Source organism: Glarea lozoyensis (genome assembly GCF_000409485.1).
Source record: "Glarea lozoyensis ATCC 20868 chromosome Unknown GLAREA13, whole genome shotgun sequence".
Classification (NCBI taxonomy): Eukaryota; Fungi; Ascomycota; class Leotiomycetes; order Helotiales; family Helotiaceae; genus Glarea; species Glarea lozoyensis.
Window position 1 is genome coordinate 571,100 of NW_007360987.1, and position 18,515 is coordinate 589,614.

The 18,515-nt window shown below is 37.2% G+C and overlaps 6 protein-coding genes across 6 annotated transcripts; 4 read left to right on the plus strand and 2 right to left on the minus strand.

Annotated features, from left to right (window-relative positions):
• Window positions 1–188: 188 nt before the first annotated feature.
• GLAREA_10138 (Zn2/Cys6 DNA-binding protein) lies at window positions 189–1,903 on the plus strand (the record flags this gene model as incomplete). Its single annotated transcript, XM_008080188.1, has 2 exons — window positions 189–259; window positions 445–1,903. The coding sequence occupies 2 exons, from the start codon at window positions 189–191 to the stop codon at window positions 1,901–1,903; spliced, it is 1,530 nt and encodes a 509-aa protein (XP_008078379.1).
• A 1,426-nt stretch (window positions 1,904–3,329) lies between these two features.
• On the minus strand, window positions 3,330–5,008 carry GLAREA_10139 (UDP-Glycosyltransferase/glycogen phosphorylase; the record flags this gene model as incomplete). The annotated part of the gene is made up of 3 exons (XM_008080189.1): window positions 3,330–4,230; window positions 4,280–4,652; window positions 4,702–5,008. 3 exons carry the CDS (start codon window positions 5,006–5,008, stop codon window positions 3,330–3,332), a joined length of 1,581 nt encoding a protein of 526 aa, XP_008078380.1.
• Window positions 5,009–6,950: 1,942 nt separating this feature from the next.
• On the minus strand, window positions 6,951–7,514 carry GLAREA_10140 (uncharacterized protein; the record flags this gene model as incomplete). Its single annotated transcript, XM_008080190.1, has 2 exons — window positions 6,951–7,238; window positions 7,281–7,514. 2 exons carry the CDS (start codon window positions 7,512–7,514, stop codon window positions 6,951–6,953), a joined length of 522 nt encoding a protein of 173 aa, XP_008078381.1.
• Window positions 7,515–8,811: 1,297 nt separating this feature from the next.
• GLAREA_10141 (uncharacterized protein) lies at window positions 8,812–9,198 on the plus strand (the record flags this gene model as incomplete). Its single annotated transcript, XM_008080191.1, has 1 exon — window positions 8,812–9,198. The coding sequence occupies one exon, from the start codon at window positions 8,812–8,814 to the stop codon at window positions 9,196–9,198; it is 387 nt and encodes a 128-aa protein (XP_008078382.1).
• An 870-nt stretch (window positions 9,199–10,068) lies between these two features.
• GLAREA_10142 (uncharacterized protein) lies at window positions 10,069–10,377 on the plus strand (the record flags this gene model as incomplete). Its single annotated transcript, XM_008080192.1, has 1 exon — window positions 10,069–10,377. One exon carries the CDS (start codon window positions 10,069–10,071, stop codon window positions 10,375–10,377), a length of 309 nt encoding a protein of 102 aa, XP_008078383.1.
• A 923-nt stretch (window positions 10,378–11,300) lies between these two features.
• On the plus strand, window positions 11,301–11,900 carry GLAREA_10143 (uncharacterized protein; the record flags this gene model as incomplete). The annotated part of the gene is made up of 1 exon (XM_008080193.1): window positions 11,301–11,900. One exon carries the CDS (start codon window positions 11,301–11,303, stop codon window positions 11,898–11,900), a length of 600 nt encoding a protein of 199 aa, XP_008078384.1.
• Between the last annotated feature and the right edge of the window lie 6,615 nt (window positions 11,901–18,515).

Sequence of the window (18,515 nt, forward strand, 5' to 3'; positions counted from 1 at the left end):
CGACTTTCGCCCAATACCAAAGACAGCGCCTCGACGTGTAATATGATACGCGGCTATGTAGCACAGCTTTTCTGGCTTGGGTCGAAGGGCCAGAGCTGAGACGTTCTGGTGCTACCTAGATGAACTGCTTCGAAATGAAAAGTCCTCATCAACGCACCTGACACCCATTTGTCCCGGCGATATCGAGGATGACTAAAGAATCAAAGCCTGTGGTTAGAGTATGGGCTCCGAGAAGGAAGACGGGGTGTATTACATGCAAGTATGTTGGTTGGTTCGTTTTTGAGTTTGAGGTGTCCAATCAAGTTAAAGTCATGTAAAATTTCTTTCGATACAGCTTCGTAGATGAAGTTGATACTTCTTTTACCTGGTTTGGATGACTAACAATACAGAAGAACTCTCTTACTATTGATTTTGTGATTAATGAATAGGGCTGACATCCCCTAGAGTCCGACGCATCAAATGCGACGAAACCAAGCCCACCTGCCAAAAGTGCTCAACCACTGGACGCAAATGTGATGGTTACGCATCAGATATCTCTCCTAATCTCCCAGTCTCCTCATCGTTCCTCAATTTACCCATCTCCCCATCACTTTCCCCTGCGCCATCTCTCCACCAACCCTCCGACCTACGAGAAAACCGCGCATTCGACCACTTCATCACCATCACAGCCCCACAACTCAGCGGCCATTTCTCTCCCAAAATTTGGCTGCAGTACGTCCCCAGGCTCAGCATCAACCAACCCGCATTACGCCATGCGGTTATTGCAATTGCCGCTATCCACGAGGGCTACACACGTGGACTGCAAAACCCAGAGCGGAATACTCATTTAGAGGCGTATTCGTTTGCGTTAAAGCATTATTCTTTGTCTATTACGAATTTGCAGGAAGTTATTGCTACCGGGGATAGTAGTATTGAGCCGATTTTGTCGTGTTGTGCGCTTTATGTGGTTTTCGATAGTCTACGAGGGAACTACGCTGCAGCTGCTACGCATCTGAAGGCTGGTATGAAATTACTTGCTGACTACCTATCTAATACTATGAGGAATAAAACAGAATCAGGAGAGCAGATAGTGCGGGCTTTTACTGCGCTGGGGTTACAGGTTGGCACATTTATTGATAGTGTGTTGCCGGATGATACGACGAGTATCTGGACGCACATTGAGATTATCAATCGTGGCTTCAAACCAAGATTCGAAACGGTTGATGATGCTAGACATGCGTTGAATATGATTCTCAATAGATTCATGGCGTATCATACACATCGTCGAATTCAACTTGAGTCCCAGAACACCGCTACACATACTACCAGCATCAATACCACACTTCCCGACATCCTCCAAGACCTCACCCGCTGGTCAAGATCCCTCGATGCGATCATCCTCAAACCCCGCGCCAACCTCTCCGCAACCGCGCTCAAAGGCTCCGTCCTCCTACAAGTCCACCACGCATCCCTCTCCCTCCTTGTACACACCGCGGTCCTAGAAGCTTCCGGATTCAGCCACTTCAACTCCACATCACTATACGGGAAAATCGTTTCCCTCTCTCGGACTCTGATAGTGGGGGACACGGCAAGTATATCCTCAGATCTCGGCCTCATCGGTCCGCTTTTCGCTACTGTTTCGCGCTGTACGGATCGGCGGATTCGGTGTGAGGCGCTGGAGCTTTTGAGGGGGGTGCCGAGGAGGGAGGGGATGTGGGATGCGGATGTTTTAGTGCGTATCACGAGTGGGATGCTGGAGATAGAAGAGAGGTCTGATGAAGATGAAAGGCAGAAGATTGTGGCGGTTAGGGTTACGAGCGATGAAGATAAGATTGGGGAGTTGGCGGATAAAGTGGTCGTTGACCTGGACTACGATCGAACGGATTCAGCAGGACGGAGGGTGGTGGGAACTAAGAGGGTGTAAAGTTGGTTGATGCGGCGCATCAGATCATACTTTTACAACCATTTGTAGATCATGACTTTTGTGGTATGGTACACCACGTATAGAACCTCATTTGGATTCAGGTCTGTCAAAACCGTCGCTGCTGGGGCTTTCTTGATGGTCTCCATGACGGGACTTGTGCTATGTATTTACAGCAATCCTGATGGCAAGTTTCACAATCAGTTAACCAGGCCACAGCCATACTACTCGCGGTCTCGCGATTGGTACTGGTGGGGAAGGAATTGCGATGTAATCCTCACAATCTTATTTCTTAGCCACGAAAGTCAAGGTGAGTAGAAGACTTACCTTTCCTGTGCAACAACAACAACTTCTTTTGCCAATTATCCCCTGTAACACTTGCACGGCTCCTAATAGTCAAGTTAAAACGCCAGTGGAGTTCATCGTCTGATCCTCCATCCTTGTCTTCAAATCGATACAGGATCTCATCCGGTTGACTTCTTTTCTCGCCTAAAATCCAGCTGGGTCGATTTGATATCTGCTGCGTCTGCTCCGTCACCGCATAGCTAAAGCTGCTTGGTATCCAGGGCATGTTGTAGAATAAACAGCAACCAAACTCAGCCGCTGTTTTCATTCGAATGAACCTCCAGCTATGCGTGTACTCCTCCCCTAACTCTCGCCTCGTTGATCATGTCTCGACATCTAGAGCAGAGTGGTGGGTTCCCTGAAACGTCTATGTGTGACGGTTTTGTAGACCATCGTCGAGTTGTTGAGCTGGGGACGACGTTTTCGGCGGCAGTGATCGATCTTTCATTCAAGCTGGAATGTGGATCGAATACCTCTGAGAAGACCTTTATTGAATCGTTTGAGCATGGCTATACGAATGGTATTTTAAACTCTGGAAGCCGCGGATATTCTGTTAATGATTCGGGAGGAGTGTCGTCCGGTCCTCCAAAGTAACCAAACCTACAATATGCAAACCAACTCAGCTGGTGTCAGCTATTGTGCACTTACTCCTCCATACGGTAAGCTTCAAATAGCTGTTGGGTCCTTGGCAATGCTTGAAATCCTCCTTGGGGCGGAAAACGGGATACATGCAACCCTGCTCGACCTTACAATGCCACATTTCGATGGGCCAATCCATTGGTCGCTTTTCGTATCTCCAATCTTGTCGTTTATTCCAAGGAAGAATTTTAAGTCGCTTTAGTAGGCAGGCGTTTGATGCGCTCTGTAGATTAGTAGAACGAATTTAACATTCTGTAGTCCTGGCACTAGATAGTATCCAGACTGATGTGTAGAAAACTCTCTATTCGCCAACGCCAGTCCACCATGCGTCTCTCCTCTCAATACAATCGGCGCCATGTCTTCGCATAAAGCGCCCGAAAAGGTATCTTGGTATTATACTGAAGGATAAGACAACCTGCCAGCCAATTCCTCATGCACCATCTATCTATTTACTCTCTTCTTTGGCACCAGCATCTTGATTCTCCTTTTCATCCTTCCCTACGACCATACCCTTCACTCCTTCTACAAGGCCTTGTACTTTCCCAGCTACACTACCAGCATTTCGCTTCTGCTTCTTCTCGGCGTGCTCGCTGATCCTAACAAGTTCGCTGACAAAAGATTCGCCCCACCAAGCCGATGTATATTTAAACACGTATTTTTCTAATTTCTTGAAGTTGATCTCCCGTGATTCTGGAGACATGGTGACCGCATCATGAATAGCACCTGCAAGTTCTTCCGTATTCCATGGGTTAACGATAAGAGCGCCATTAAGGGATTGCGCTGCACCGGTAAATTCGGAGAGGATCATAACACCGTGACGAGCCCGTTGAGTGGCAATGTACTCGTATGAAACGAGATTCATACCGTCTCGAGTGGAGGAAACCAGACAGGCATCCGACACGGCATACAAAGCGGTGAGCTCTTCGAAAGACACCGATTGATGTAGGAAGTGAATAGGCATAAATTCGACCGTACCAAATCTGCCGTTGATACGACCAACCAGCTCGTTGACGACTGCTCGAAGATTCTGATATTCTTCAACATCCTGCCTACTGGGTACGGCCACTTGAACCAAGACAACCTTTCCAACCCATTCAGGATGTTCTGACAGGAATACTTCGAGTGCGTGGAGTTTTTGAGGGACACCTTTAATATAATCGAGTCGATCAACTCCAACAATCAATTTCACACCCTCAAACTTGCGTTCCAAAACTGCAATTCGATCTTGAACAGATTTCTTCTGCAGACCTTCGACAAACTTCTCTGGGTCGATACCAATAGGGAAAGCTGCGACGGTAACAAATTTACCGTTGAAGTCGACACCGTTGGGTGTTGTCGATGTTCCCCTACAATGGTCAGCAAAATACTTCATTTTCCGCGCACCCAAGTACTTACAATATTCTAGAACAACTGCTGAGGAAATGTCTGGCATAGTCGTATGTGTGGAACCCAATAAGATCGCAGTGTAAAACGCCGAGTAACAGGGATTCTCGAACTGGCAGAATTCTGTATATCTCACTACTAGGAAATGGAGTGTGCAAGAAGAAGCCAATCTTGACATTCTTTTTGCTGGTGCCAATCTCCTCTCGCAGCATTTCTGGAAGTAGCATAAGGTGATAATCATGAACCCAGATCAAATCTCCATCCTGTACATCCTTTGCCATGGTCTTTGCGAACAGACGATTGACATCTTTATATGCCGCCCATGCCGACTCATCGAAAGTGATTTCTCCGGGGTGGTAGTGGAAGAGAGGCCACAGGATTGAGTCTGCGGATAAAGTTAGTGGATTGCATGCCAGCCAGCAGAAAATACATACTCGAGAATCCATTGTAATGTCTATCTGCCAGGTCGTCCTCCACGAAAACAGGCACAGCTCCATATTCGTCTTTCAGCCGTTTTACCAGCGGTGCGGCTTCCGCATCTGGTACCTCGAGGCCGGGCCAGCCGTACCATTGAAAGGTGGTGGTCTTGGACAGCCCGCTCAACCCAGTGACTAGACCCCCCGAGGACATGGAGAACGCATAGGTGCCATCGTCGGAACGCTTGATGGTGATCGGAAGTCGATTCGATACGAGCAGTAATCTGCCTTGCGGCTTCGCGTCTTCCTGGACTAAAGCTGGCATTGCGAAGGTGTTGCGAGGGTGGTGAGAGGGAGAGGAGGATTGGTGTTTGTAGGTTGTTGTTTGCGACAACCTATCGTATAGCTACAGAAGCAAGTCGCACGCAAAACAAAGTAACACGTATCTCAGCGCTTCGACTGTGCGCAGACAAGTCGTCGCAGAATCCGGTGAATACAGGTTATTCGCGATGGCGGGGATACTTGGATGTTGGCAGCCCCAGCTTGCTTCTTGGACAGAGTCGGGTATCTATCGTATCGTTATCGTGTCGTCGTATATCGTTGCGGTTCAGAATCCAGGAAGTGGGAGGTTTTTATCGAAATCAAGAGGCTTTAATAGCAGTCACATCCGCATCGAATAAACATAGGCGCAGAAAATATGTATGGTTGAAGGAAGTGTATGATTTTGTATAGGACTTGCTCGTCAACAAGGCCCCACAAACTCCGTCAAAAAAGCGGGCGCCTTTGACGTGGATTCATACTGGACCTCCTGCGCGCCGGAGCGATACGTCCCCCTTGCGCCCTGTCAGAACTCAGAACACTCAACGTTGGAACACCACCTTTCCCTTCCCAGTTTAACCTGGGACATTTTTCAAGGAACACAACGCGAAGAAAGCCGGACAGTCAGCGGCAGACCTCGAATAGTCACGGCTGAGAGCTCCGAGAAAAAAGTTAAAAATGGGGAGTATCTAGGTATCTACTGATAAAGTCACAGAGATGTCGAGAATTGTCGATGACATCTCCAGAACCTTGAAAGCGGCCTTTCGAAGGCGATGAGAGCGCCGTGGAGTTCGACGAGATAAACAAAGATTCGATTTGAACCTTCAAATAGGTCTGACGCAGGTTCCTGCAATGGAGATCGCTCCCGTTGGTGACTGATCAGCGTAGGCCGTAGGGATCCTTCCTAGTTTTGCTTCCTAATTTTGACGACGAACGACAGAGAGGTTTCTTCAGTCAACAAAGACTACTTCGAAGCGTAGATGGAATGCTAGAAGAACTGGTATCTATGGCTACTAAAATTACAATAACATTCAGCTCCAACAATACCCTCATACAACGCCGTCAACAACACAATCTTTTGGAGAAGATTTCCGCACCGTTTCAGGTACACTATCTCGGTACTCACAACGCCAAAGGCCATGACGGAATTTGAAAATCCCATGCGAAAATCGATCCATGGCCCACATACGGTTCAACAACCCTGTCATACCGTAAATTCTTTCTTCGACGGACTTCACAACCTCCTCCGATTTGACATGCACTCGTTCTCTGCACAGAAGTCATAAGACTGCAAAGATTGCTCAAACAAAATTCACAACGCGATATGATTTACCCAAACCCACATAACAAATCTATCCTTATTTTCATAGAATGGAAGCTGGCATGGTGAGCTCCGTAACCAACGAAATCAGCACGCGATGATGTGTTGGTGTAACTCCTTATCGGCCCCATATGTGTACGACAAGGCGTATCACGAACCAGAATCCCAGATGTTGCAAAATTGGGATAGTTGGCTCGTCTGTACTCCTTCGATGTTTCTCGCAAGAAAATCTAATTTACTAAAGACCTTCAGGCCAGGTGCAGAAGTCGAGTAACACAAGTCAAGCACATGTTGCAAAGGATATTCTCGATTCGCCATCGACATTATTAATCGTGCAATGTAACACAATCCACGAAGTACAGAATATAACAGTGTCTAACATCCTTGCATGATCTTTCGACAGCATCTAGCTGGACAGTTCGAATATAAACGACTAAGCTCAATATCCCATCTCATCTTTCTCGCAGACCACTCCCTTCGACGCTCCGGGTACTGGTACTCATCAAAAACACCATCTTGACGTTCATCCCGATGTTGGTCTTTATCACGAGTCTCCTCGCTCAAGAACCCTTCCTGGATTTCTTTTTATTAAAACTCCTCCCGAAGGCACTCTTACTGATCTTCTTGCTCAGGATCCTCCTCTTGAGCCTTCCACCCCGATGTCAGTCTTTGTCTCCACCCCTGGTCGCACAAGTTGCTCCACAGCTTCCCTTGCAGACTCTTGACCTTCATTATCTTTAGTCAAGACCTCCTTATCCGCGCGCTCAACCCCTTCCACTTCCCCATTCTGCTTCTTTCCTTCGGAAGTTTCTGGGTAAGCCTTAGGATCCTCTCCAAGCCAGCGACCGTTCTCATCATATCGAGTACCTAGCTCAACTGCCAGAGGCTCGCCATTCTCATCATATAGCTCCTCGATCTGTTAGGTCGTAGCAACTTTTTCATTCTCGGGCTCTTCCACTTCTCCTTCGCTATACGGCTTCTCCTCTTCGTAAGTGTTTTGATAATCCTGAGGATCTTCCCCAAGCCAGCTTCCATCCTCGTTATAACGCGTACCGGGCTCAATTGCTAGTGGCTCTCCATTCTCATCGTACAATTGCTCGATCTGTCGGGTCACTGGAGCTTCTTCCTTCTCAGAGTCATATTTACTACCCACGGCAGTATCATCGACCCCTGGCTTCTTGGAGAAGGACATTTTTAAGGAAGTCAGCGGACGGAAGAATTCAAGTGATCGAGAGGCGTTGCATGGAATGTAATTAGAAACGCGATTATGGTTTATTCTGAGACTTGGGGGAAACTATGAAAAAGGAACCCCATACATATACTGGCAGTTTCACCACATAAGCCACATTCGGTGCTACTTCTCAGCTCGGTGTCATCTTGCTTCTCGCATCTCGCAAACAAAACATCTCAGCTGCAAAGTCCTGCAGAAAGATACACGGGGCTGCCGAAATTTCAGGGTCCACGAATCTTATCGCGAGGTTTATACTGCATAGATCAGAGCAGAACCGTATTTGTGTGGTATTACGTTATCTCACGATGCTCGTTGTGGTGTTTTGATGCCCTGCAAAGATGAACGCCAAGATCCCGCTGACATGCTAGGTCGACTGATTTCGATGCGGGTGAGTCTGGAAGGTATAGTAGGGTGGGTATGTGCGAAAGATATATGTTCAGCAGCGACTAAAAGCCATTGCTGGATTGGGAAACAGACGGTGCTTTTGCTATCGCTGAAAGAAATGTGAGTCACGTGTTTCGCATGTTCTCCAGCGGAATAAAGCGTCTCGTGGTAATGTCTAGTTCAATTATACATGATACAATTGGTGTTTATGTCTAGTCCTTCGGTCTAGAAAGTTGCTGTAAAGTGAACGTTGACACAACTTCGGTGTCTCACATGACTGACTTCGGCACAATTGAAGTGATGGATACTTATAAAGCGATAGTTCAAGTGACATGTGAATTGGTACTCATAATGCCGACTGGGTAAATCTATTGTACGTATGTTTCTTTTCGTATAGTCAATATGTAGGGTCCAGTTTCTACTACATCCACAAGACAAAAGTACGGGAGTGTAAGATCTTACATATGCTAAGCGAAATTCAAGAAATTGAGACCGTTACCTGGGGTGTACTCCTAACAAAGAACAATATGATTGTTATTATACCAATTTGTTTGTTAGATAAAGAAAAAACATATGGCTGAACAGATAAGGCACTTTTCTATCATTACCATTCATGATGAAGACCTTGTGGACAGACTCTGAACAGAACTAGCAAGCTTGTTCTGGCAGAACTATGAAATTTTCTAGAGCGACTTTGACCAATTCGTTCTGACTGAAGTCCAGTGCTTTGTTTCGTTCTATACGTTTCTTACTCTCCCTGCTATATATACTTGGGTAGCGTTTTTCTACTAATTCTTTTTCCAATTCTTTCAGCCATCAACAACAAGACTTCACACTCTTCGCAGTTCCAACGCTCAAACCTTCAAACATTATCATGCTATCTCCAATTGTCAAAAATTCAGATGTTGACTCATACGAAATAATCAGCAAGCAGGAAACCACGTCTATTCCATCTAAAGTTAAGCTAACCATTGTCAATGTTCAAAACCACATCAACATTACCCACGGCACCGTTCCAAACAGAACCCAGCCCTGCCCCAATGGCGCCCCAGTTCCAGCGTCCAACAAGACGCAAGAACCAATACACAAAGAAAAACGAACCCCACTTGATAGAGAAGAGGAGGAATACATAAGTCAAGTAGTCAACTATATCTGCATGGTCCTCATAATGCTTACTGCTGCGTATTGGATCGACTTTAACTTCGTCATCTCCATGGCGCTTGATGGCGATTTTTTTGGCGATGATCTGATTTTTGATTGATTCGTATGATTTAGATGAGGGTTTTGCGGATGGCTGTGTTTGAAAGGGTGTTTAAAAATGGCGACTGGTTTGCATCTCATGATTACAGAAATACAAAATATTAATACTTCGAGTCAACAAGTTTATATATGTGAAACAAATAACTGATCCAATTTTTTACTATTCAAACGTATTAAATGTTTCAATCAATACAATGAAACCCTAATAAAAACACTTCTTAAGTACACTTCGTGATTTGTCGAAACAGTCTTTTCCCTGATAGCATTTTCCTCGAAAGTGATGTTACGAGCAAGTTTAGCTATCAATTTCCTTATCCATAATTCAGTTGTACTAATTCTAGGCTTCAACAGGGAATTTTCGAAGTTTTGTGGCCTTTCCGCCGCCCCTCGGTATTCATTTCGACTGAAAGACTTGACGCATATCGTAAACCTCAGCTAATACCTTGATTTCAGCACTATATACACATTATATATCCACAATTTATCCTATTACTACTCTAATGAACTAGTAACTTTCACGACATGCTAATAATTTTTAGAAAGCGGAAATCTGCCTGCGACGTTTGTTTCTTGTTCTGCGATATCCAACAATGGCCATTTTTCCCTTTGTGCTAGCAATAAGACATTAGAGAATGAGGGGCATTGTTCTAACTGAGCTCCAATGCTTTATCGTGCATTGTGCTAATTGTTCTTATGCATATCTAGGGCATTATTTACTATGTCCTATTCTTACTCTTACGGGTATAAGTACTTGGGTGGTGCTCTCGTAATGCTTTTTCCACTAAGTCTTTCAACTTTAGTACAAGACTCCATACTCTTTCTACTTATAATCATATCTTCGAGTAACATTTTTCAACCTCAAAGTTTTAAAATGGCTGGTTTTGGCGAATATGAAATGATCAGTGAGCAGGATGTCATGACAATCTCAAATGAAGAGGGTCTTGATAGCACAGAAGAACGAGCCGTTCCGGTAACCGTCCAAGCCAGCACCAATAGCTGCCCAATTCCACCTAGCTTTTCAAAGTTCGACGAGACTCGAGGGCAAACAGATAAAAGAGGAGCTCAGTTTGATAGAGAAAATGATGAATTCATTGATCAGCTGGTCAAGTATGCTTCCATTCCTATTGTTGTCGTCCTCACTGTTGCAGTCGGATGGCGGCTCGGTTCCCTCATGGGATAATTCCACTTCTTCTCCTCGAGGGTGACTTTCTTGGTGGTGATGATTGCCCTGACCCGTTCTAATGAATCAAGTGAGGGTTTACCTGAGAGTCATGTCACTTTCAAAATCGTTCAATAAAAGCAACTTAATTGCTCTCATAAGAACAAGAATACAATAACTTTGCTTTAAATTTAACCTATTTCTACATGATACAAATCAACTGACCTCGTTTCAAACTACTATAAGGTGCTGAATCTTTTTCATCACTACAATAAAACTTTAATGACATACCATATTAAGTGGAAGCCATTACTTTGTTATTCTTGTCCTTCGTTTTTACAGAAATCGTTTTCAAAAGTGAAATGAAACATCGCTTCATTGCCACATTTACTTGTACTAGTCATGGAATCCAAGAATATTCTGTAAACCGTTGTGGTCCTCCTACCATTCTTTCAACTGAGAAAACTTAACAAACATCGTAAACTTCAGTCAGTATCTCTATTTCGGCATAATTACATATCAAGTATCGCAAGCTCGCACTACAGCTACCACAACTGTCTGGTAGCTGATCTGAGCGGTTGGGGTTCTGAGGAAAGGCAAATGTGGCTATGGGAGCAAGCATCTTGTTCTATGGTATCAAAGAATGCCCGATTTTTTTCCTTTGTGTTAGAAGTGAAGAATTAGAGAATGTAGAGGTTTGTCCCGACTTAGCTTCTTTGTTCTGTTTCGTTGTCTCTTTTGTTATGATTTCTTTCAAAATAGGCCACTTCATATGTATAAGAGCTCTTATCAGATGCTCTTGTAGTTTATCTCAGCAGTTCCAACACCAATCTAGGAATATCGTTTGCCTAAAATATTATCAAAAGATACCCAAAAGTAGTTTCAAGGCAACAAGAAATTTCAAAAACAGTCTGCCCGTAGGTAAGTTTCTCTCGCAAGTCAAAATGGACAACGTAGAGATCAGAAAAAGACGCAGCGCAAGATCGCCAGCTCCAAGCTCTTTAGTCACACCATCTCAGCAGGTCAACCATGGAAGAGACATCCAGTCAAGATACAGCGAACTCTCTACCAGCGCCACCATCATCTTGACCATTCTCTTCGGTATCCTCGTCTTTGAACGCAACGTTCTTGGACTTTACGTCATCCACAATCCCATAATCGTAGCGACGTGCTACGTGCTAGCAGAACTCTACCCGGCATCTCACGCATACCATCAGATACTGCAGGGCCTAACCCTCAGTTTCCCGTTCTGCGCAAGTACATTGGTATTTGTAGTGTCGATCTACAAAACAATCAGCGACTACTGCCCACAAGCGTTTTCGTTGATTCCGAGAAGACTGCTGCCGTATACTATGAGTCTGGGAACGACTATCATGCTCATGGTATTTTCTCTTGTCTTTGTTAGTCATCATTCTCAAATCATCGCACAGTTTCCTAGCGGAGTATTCCGTGTTTCCTTCGTTTTGGGGGCTTTGGTGTACGTTGGCATGGTCTTTTATGTTGAGAGCAGTGTTGCTGCTATCACTCGACCATGTCAACGCTGAGAATTAAGCGTACAATCAAGATATGAGGTTCTTTTGAGATCCAACCTCCTAGGTCTATCTCGATTGACGATGATTGATTCTGATGTAATCATGACCCGTCTCAAAATCAGGTTAATAACCATTTACAATCCAAAGCTAGCAAATTTAATAACCCAATTAACGTGTAAATTTGATCAAGAACATAAGTGTGAACTTTAGTGAAGACCCAGAAGAAGAAATCTCAAAGTGATCAAGAGTGTCAGGATAAAAAGCTGAGGGTTATGCCCTAAAGAAAAAGATTTGATAAAGAAAAGAAGGTCAAGGAACCACGTGTGCCCTCTAACCGAGACATACTTTGCCCAATTCAGCTCAGAATAGGTTGGTCTATCTGATATTCATGCTAGACAAGTTAGATTGTCAAGAAGACACAAGCTGCTAATTTCACACAAGTATAAACCTAAGTAAAAACCTCGAAACTAAGTAGAAGTGAGATTCCACGAGGTCTTTGTTACTACGGCTCTATTCTTTCAAGAACTAAAGCTTTAAGTTCTCGTTATTTAATAGAGTAATTATATTCTCTATTCCTTATTTAGACGTCTTCGTTTAACGCTTTAACTACTAACTACTTAGCGTAGTATTTAATAAAGACAGAGTACTAGATACTAGTATATTGTCTCTATAATTAACTAAAGCTTTTAGGTTTACTTCTAATTTATATAGTAAAATAACGAGAATAAGAAAATATACTCTAGAGTACCTTTTTCTATTTCTATTCTTAACTTTAAAGAGTAAATCTATAGATAATAGGTTCTTAAGAATATATCTAATATCTTAACTATACTTAATACTTACTAGAACTATTACTTTATACTCTACTTTTTCTTTTTACTCTTTTATAATATTTTAATAAGAATAAGATAAATAAGTTAAAAGAATACTATATAGAATTCTAGTTTTAGTTTATAAGACTTAATTATAACCTAGTTAGTAATAAGAAGTTAATTTACTTAAATACTAAAGAGAATTAGTATTACTTAAACTCTAGTAATACTCTAGTAAAAAATAAGAATAAGAATAAAAGCTTTATTTTAAAAGAATAAAGTCTATAATTATAAATATATATTTAATATATTCTATATATTAAAATTTAGAATAAAAGAATTATTATTATAGAAAAAGGTTAAAGAAATTCTCTTATAGTTAAGATTTAATTTTCTTTATATATACTTAGTTTATAATTATTTATTCTTTTATATAATTATTATAGACTAAGCCTTTAGTTAAAGTAGTAGAGTTATTTATAATAGTTTATAATTACTAAGAAAGAAAGAGAGATAGAGCTATAGCTTCTTATATATAGATAAGGTAAGTAAGGTAAGTTATATATATATATATATATAACTCTAGTATAGACTATACTAAGTACTACCTTTAGATCTAACTTATTATAATACCTCTCTTCTCTATCTATAGAGGCTCTCTTCTTTATTACGTCTTATATAACTCTAATTTATAGCTTAAAAGCTTATAAATTAAGTCTAAAACTATTAAGACTAAATTAACTATTACTTAGCTAAACCTTAACTCTACTTATTTCTATATTATACTTAATTAATATAATTAAGTAATCTTTTTATTATAAACTAATATCTCTAAAGAAGTAATTATTTAGAGATATTAGTTTATCTTTTTATCTTATTTCTAGTAATAGTTTTATCTTACTAATACTATTTTATATTTTCTATTATATTTTATTCTCTTAAATACTTAGTTATCTTTTTAACTAAGAGTATTCTTTTAATTATATTAAGACTACTAGTCTTTTACTAACTTTATTATTCTAGACGTCTAGAGTAGCTAGTTTCTTTATTTCTACTCTTTATTTCTATATTAGTTATATATAATCTATTTATTTAATAAGAATATATATACTTTCTTCTTTACCTTACTTTTTATCTAAGATCTTATCTACTTTATAGTAATCTTTATTAGTAACTAGACTTAGTTATAATTAACTATTATCTTAAATCTAACTTAGTAATAAGTCTATTACTACTAGTTATAAGAGTTTATTATAGAAGATATTATATACTCTAAGTAGTATATCTAACTAATAGAAGTATATATCTATAGTTTCTAAGACTATAAATTTAGTATACTTTATATCTAGTTTCTTACTTAAATAATTTATCTTTATATTTCTTAAATTTAACTATAGTTTATTATTTTTCTTAAAAGTAGAGAATTAACTTCTCTATTTATTTATCTAGTTTTCTATATTCTACTAAGTAATAGCTATTACTACTTAAGCGAAATCTTATATATCTTTTAGTTTCTTTAGAATAGTATTAGTCTTCTAAATTAGCGACTATAGAGTATCTTTATTTATAGTAATTTTCTTATTAAACTAAAGAAGCTTAATATAGTAACTATAATATAAAAAGAATAGACTACTTCTATAAAGACTAAATCTATATTATTAATTATAAGTTCTATATATACTAGTAGCTATACTTACTTTTTCTAATTAAAATCTATAAAGCTTCTAATATAGACTTTAACGTTTTAGTTTATTCTTTTAATAGACTTATTAGTTTTTAGATTAAATACTATAGAGAGTCTTTATAGAATCTTTAGCTCTTAATAAACCTATCTCTATAAAGAGCTTATAAACTAAGTTTCTCTATCTAAGATAATAGTCTTTAGTAACTTATATTATTAGTAATAAGTAGTTATAAACTAACTAGTAACTCTTTTAGCTATAATATTATCTAATAGTTAAAATATAACTCTTTTTATTAGTCTATCTATTACTATTATAATATTTATATAACTATTACTTTTAAGAAGCTTATTAATAAAGTTAACTAATATCTCTTACTAAGGTCGACTAAGAACTAAGAGTAGTTTAAGGAATTCTTACTATCTATCTCTCTAAGCTTTATTTCTTCTATAGATATTATAGTTTCTTATAAACCTTCTTACTTACTTTAATATCTTTAGCTAAAAGAACTATCTTATAATAATAGTATTAGTAGTCTTCTATTCTAGGTATCTATAGATAATTAAATTATATACTTACTAAATTAACTTTATTTTAAGCTTTTTAGAATTAGATATCTAACGTCTTTTATAGAACTATAATTTTCTTATACTAAAAAGAGAGTACTTATTTATTAATATTTATAGCTTAATCTTAGCTAGAAATTTTCTTATCTTATTTTCTAGAGTTCTATTTAGACTAAAAGAAACTTCTTTTTTATTAGAAGTCTTATTTACTAGAATTAAGTCTTTAGAATCGTCTTATCTAGAAATATCTAAGATACTACTAGTATTATCTAATTTATCTATAGTTAGCTTTAATATTATTATTATTATAGTTTCTTCTTTAACTCTATAATAGCTTTATATTACTAGTTTTACTTATATCTTATAGGTAACCTTAATAATATTCTTTAGTAACTTTATAAAGATCTCTAGTTTTAGAAGTTATAGAGTCTTAGCCTAGAGTCTCTTATCTAAGTCTTCTTATAGTATATTCTAATCTCTTCTTAATAGAGTATCTACTTATAGTATATTCTAATCTCTTCTTAATAGAGTATCTACTTACTTATTATTTTTACCTAGAATATATAAGAGCTTAAAGTTAAACTAGAATAGCTTAAGAAACTATTTTACTTATCTTTTTATTAACTTCTTTACTATTATAAAGTATTCTAGGTTCTTATAGTCTATTTTAATCTTAAACTTATAAATACTCTTAAGTTCTACTTTCTACTCTTCTAAGTATCTAATAATTACTAATATCTTCTATAATAAGTTAGACCTAAAAGTAGTACTTAGTATTACCTATACTAGAGTTATATATATATATATAATCTACCTCGCTTATAATATATATATATAGAGAGCTATAGCTCTATCTCTCTCTTACTTTCTTAGTAATTATAAACTATTATAAATAACTCTACTACTTTAACTAAAGACTTAGTCTATAATAATTAAATTACTTACTCTTATCTTATAATTAGAGAACGTATAATAGTATATAAGTTTAGAAATATCTAAACTAGAAATATAGAAACTATAATAGTACTTTATACTTAATAATAATAATTAAGTAAAGAGCTTAATTAATCTATTAGATAATAGTATAATATTTAAGTAGCTAGTATATAACTTAGAATATAAATAGAGTAAGAAAACTCTAAATTATAAAGTTATCGAGATTATATAGTAAATTTAGTAAAATTAGAGTTTTTACTTAAAAGTTATTTACTTATCTAAGAATCTTAGATAATAGAAGAAAAGACTTTATAGTAGTAAATATTAAAGAGTTTATTAGAGAGTTTTTATAGATTTATAGATAGTTACTATAATAGTAATAAAGAAGTAATAGATAGAAGAATATATAATATAGAAGGTAATATAAGAGAAGGCTCTTTAGAAGAACTAGTAGTACTATTACTTATAGAGAATAATATTTAAACTATCTTTAATTAGCTAGTAGTAAGTAACTAGTTAAGTAAGAGTTAGATTAAAGAGCTAGTAGTATAGGTTGTAAGTATAGAATAAGTATAATAAGCCGCGGAGTAAGTCTAGATTACTATAGCTTAACGACTTAATATCTAGATAAAGAATATCTTAGAAGCTCTAGCTAGACTTTAGCTATAGATTCTAGCTATACCTCTCTTTCTAGTTATAATATTTAATTAATAACTTACTTCTTCTCTTATAGAGGTATAAGAAGCTAGAAAGCCGAAGGCTAGCTTACTAGATATAGAGAAGTTTAATAGTAAAGATAAGACTCTATATACTTAATAGATAAGTAAGCTTAAAGCGAAACTTATAATTAATAGGGCTATAATTAAAGACCTAGAATACTAAGTCTAGTATAGGTTTAGTTATCTAATAAGTAAAGTAGTATAAGTAATCTATCTATAGATTAAGTATACTAAGAGAAGTCTAGAGTTTATAGTTAATAGACTTTTTAACTAACTAAACTTAATCTTTAAAGATAAATTCTAAGCTATAAAGGTAGATAAAGCCCTTAGATATATAAAGTAAGGCTTTACGTTACTATAATAATTTAGTTCTCTACTTAATAGTAAACTAGAGTATTATAAGGTTAGTATATAGTAAGCGGCGGTATAAAGTATTACTTATAAACTTAAAGATCTATTTATTATAATAAGAGTAAGTTAAATAGATAATATACTATTACTATAGTAAGTTAAGTATAAAGCTCTTATCTAAGAAAATTATAATTATTATATAGAACTCTTATAGTAGGTTAGTTGACCTAGTCGACTATAATACGTAACTTTCTTCTTAACTAAGAAACTAGAGATTAACTAACTATCTTATAGTTTACCTCTATAATCTATATAATAAATAAGTAACTTATAGTTTCTAGAATCTAGTAGTATCTAGAAGAACGCTTCTAGAAACTCTCTAGCCCTAGAATACTTATCCTAGACTAGGCTAGGTTCTAAAGGTTTTATTCTAGATCTAATTATATTCTAGATATAATATTCTAGGGCTCTCTTAACTCTAGAGTCGTAAGGCCTCTAGATACTATATATATAATACTACTCTCTATTTAGACTAGTATATTCTTATACTTAAGTATAACTAAGAAATAAATTATATAGTATCTATAGACTTCTTTCTTTTTTAATATACTACTTAAAAGAACTAATAATTATCGCTATATTTCTTTAGAAAATTTAATTAAAAAGACTAGTAAAAGAAATATAGCTTCTTACTTCTATTATAAGAAAAGTAAACGCCTTTATATTACGCCTTATAATATAAAACTATCTCGATATACTAAGTATACTTATTAAGGTAAGACTTATAACGTTTATTAAGTTAATAGAATACTTAAAGTATTTAAGTAGAAGTCTCTAGAGAAGAAGAGGCAAAAGGTATATACTCTAAAGAGGTAGAAGATAGTCTACTTATAGAAGGTATCTACCTATCTATAGAGGCTTAAAAAAGAAGAAGATACTCTAGATAAGAAAAAGTAGAGAATAATCGCGGCTAGTCTTAACTCTTTAGATAAGTTAGATAAATTAAAGAAGAAAGAGTAGTAAGAAGAAGAGAAGAGAAGAGAGAAAGAGAAGAAGAAGATAGAAGTAGAATAACTACTAACCTACTCTACTCTACCTAACGACTTCTTTACTTATAACTCTTTATTACTTAATCTAAATTTTAATTCTAGGCCTTTCTAAGAGGCTCTAGATATTAGTAGTAAAACCTTTTAAGCTACTTAGAGTAGTTAAGGTTATTTATTAGTTCTTATATATTTTCTAATTATAAGTAGTCTTTCTGTTTTATTAGATAATATAGTTTTCCTCTAATAAGTTTATAGTCTAAGATTTTCTTAACTTTATACTTAGTATTAGAGTTTACTAGTTCTATTTCTATAACTAGAGCTAGTAGTACTCTAGATAGTACTAGCTTAAGAAGAGATATATAGAATACTAGAAAGATATTTATACTCTTAAGTAGAGCTAATTTATAGTTTAAGTATTTTTTAAGTAACTTAATTTTAAATAGTTCTAATTTTTTATTATCTAGTTTATTACTTAGTTATTTTATTTAAATATTATATCTAATTAAATAAACTTT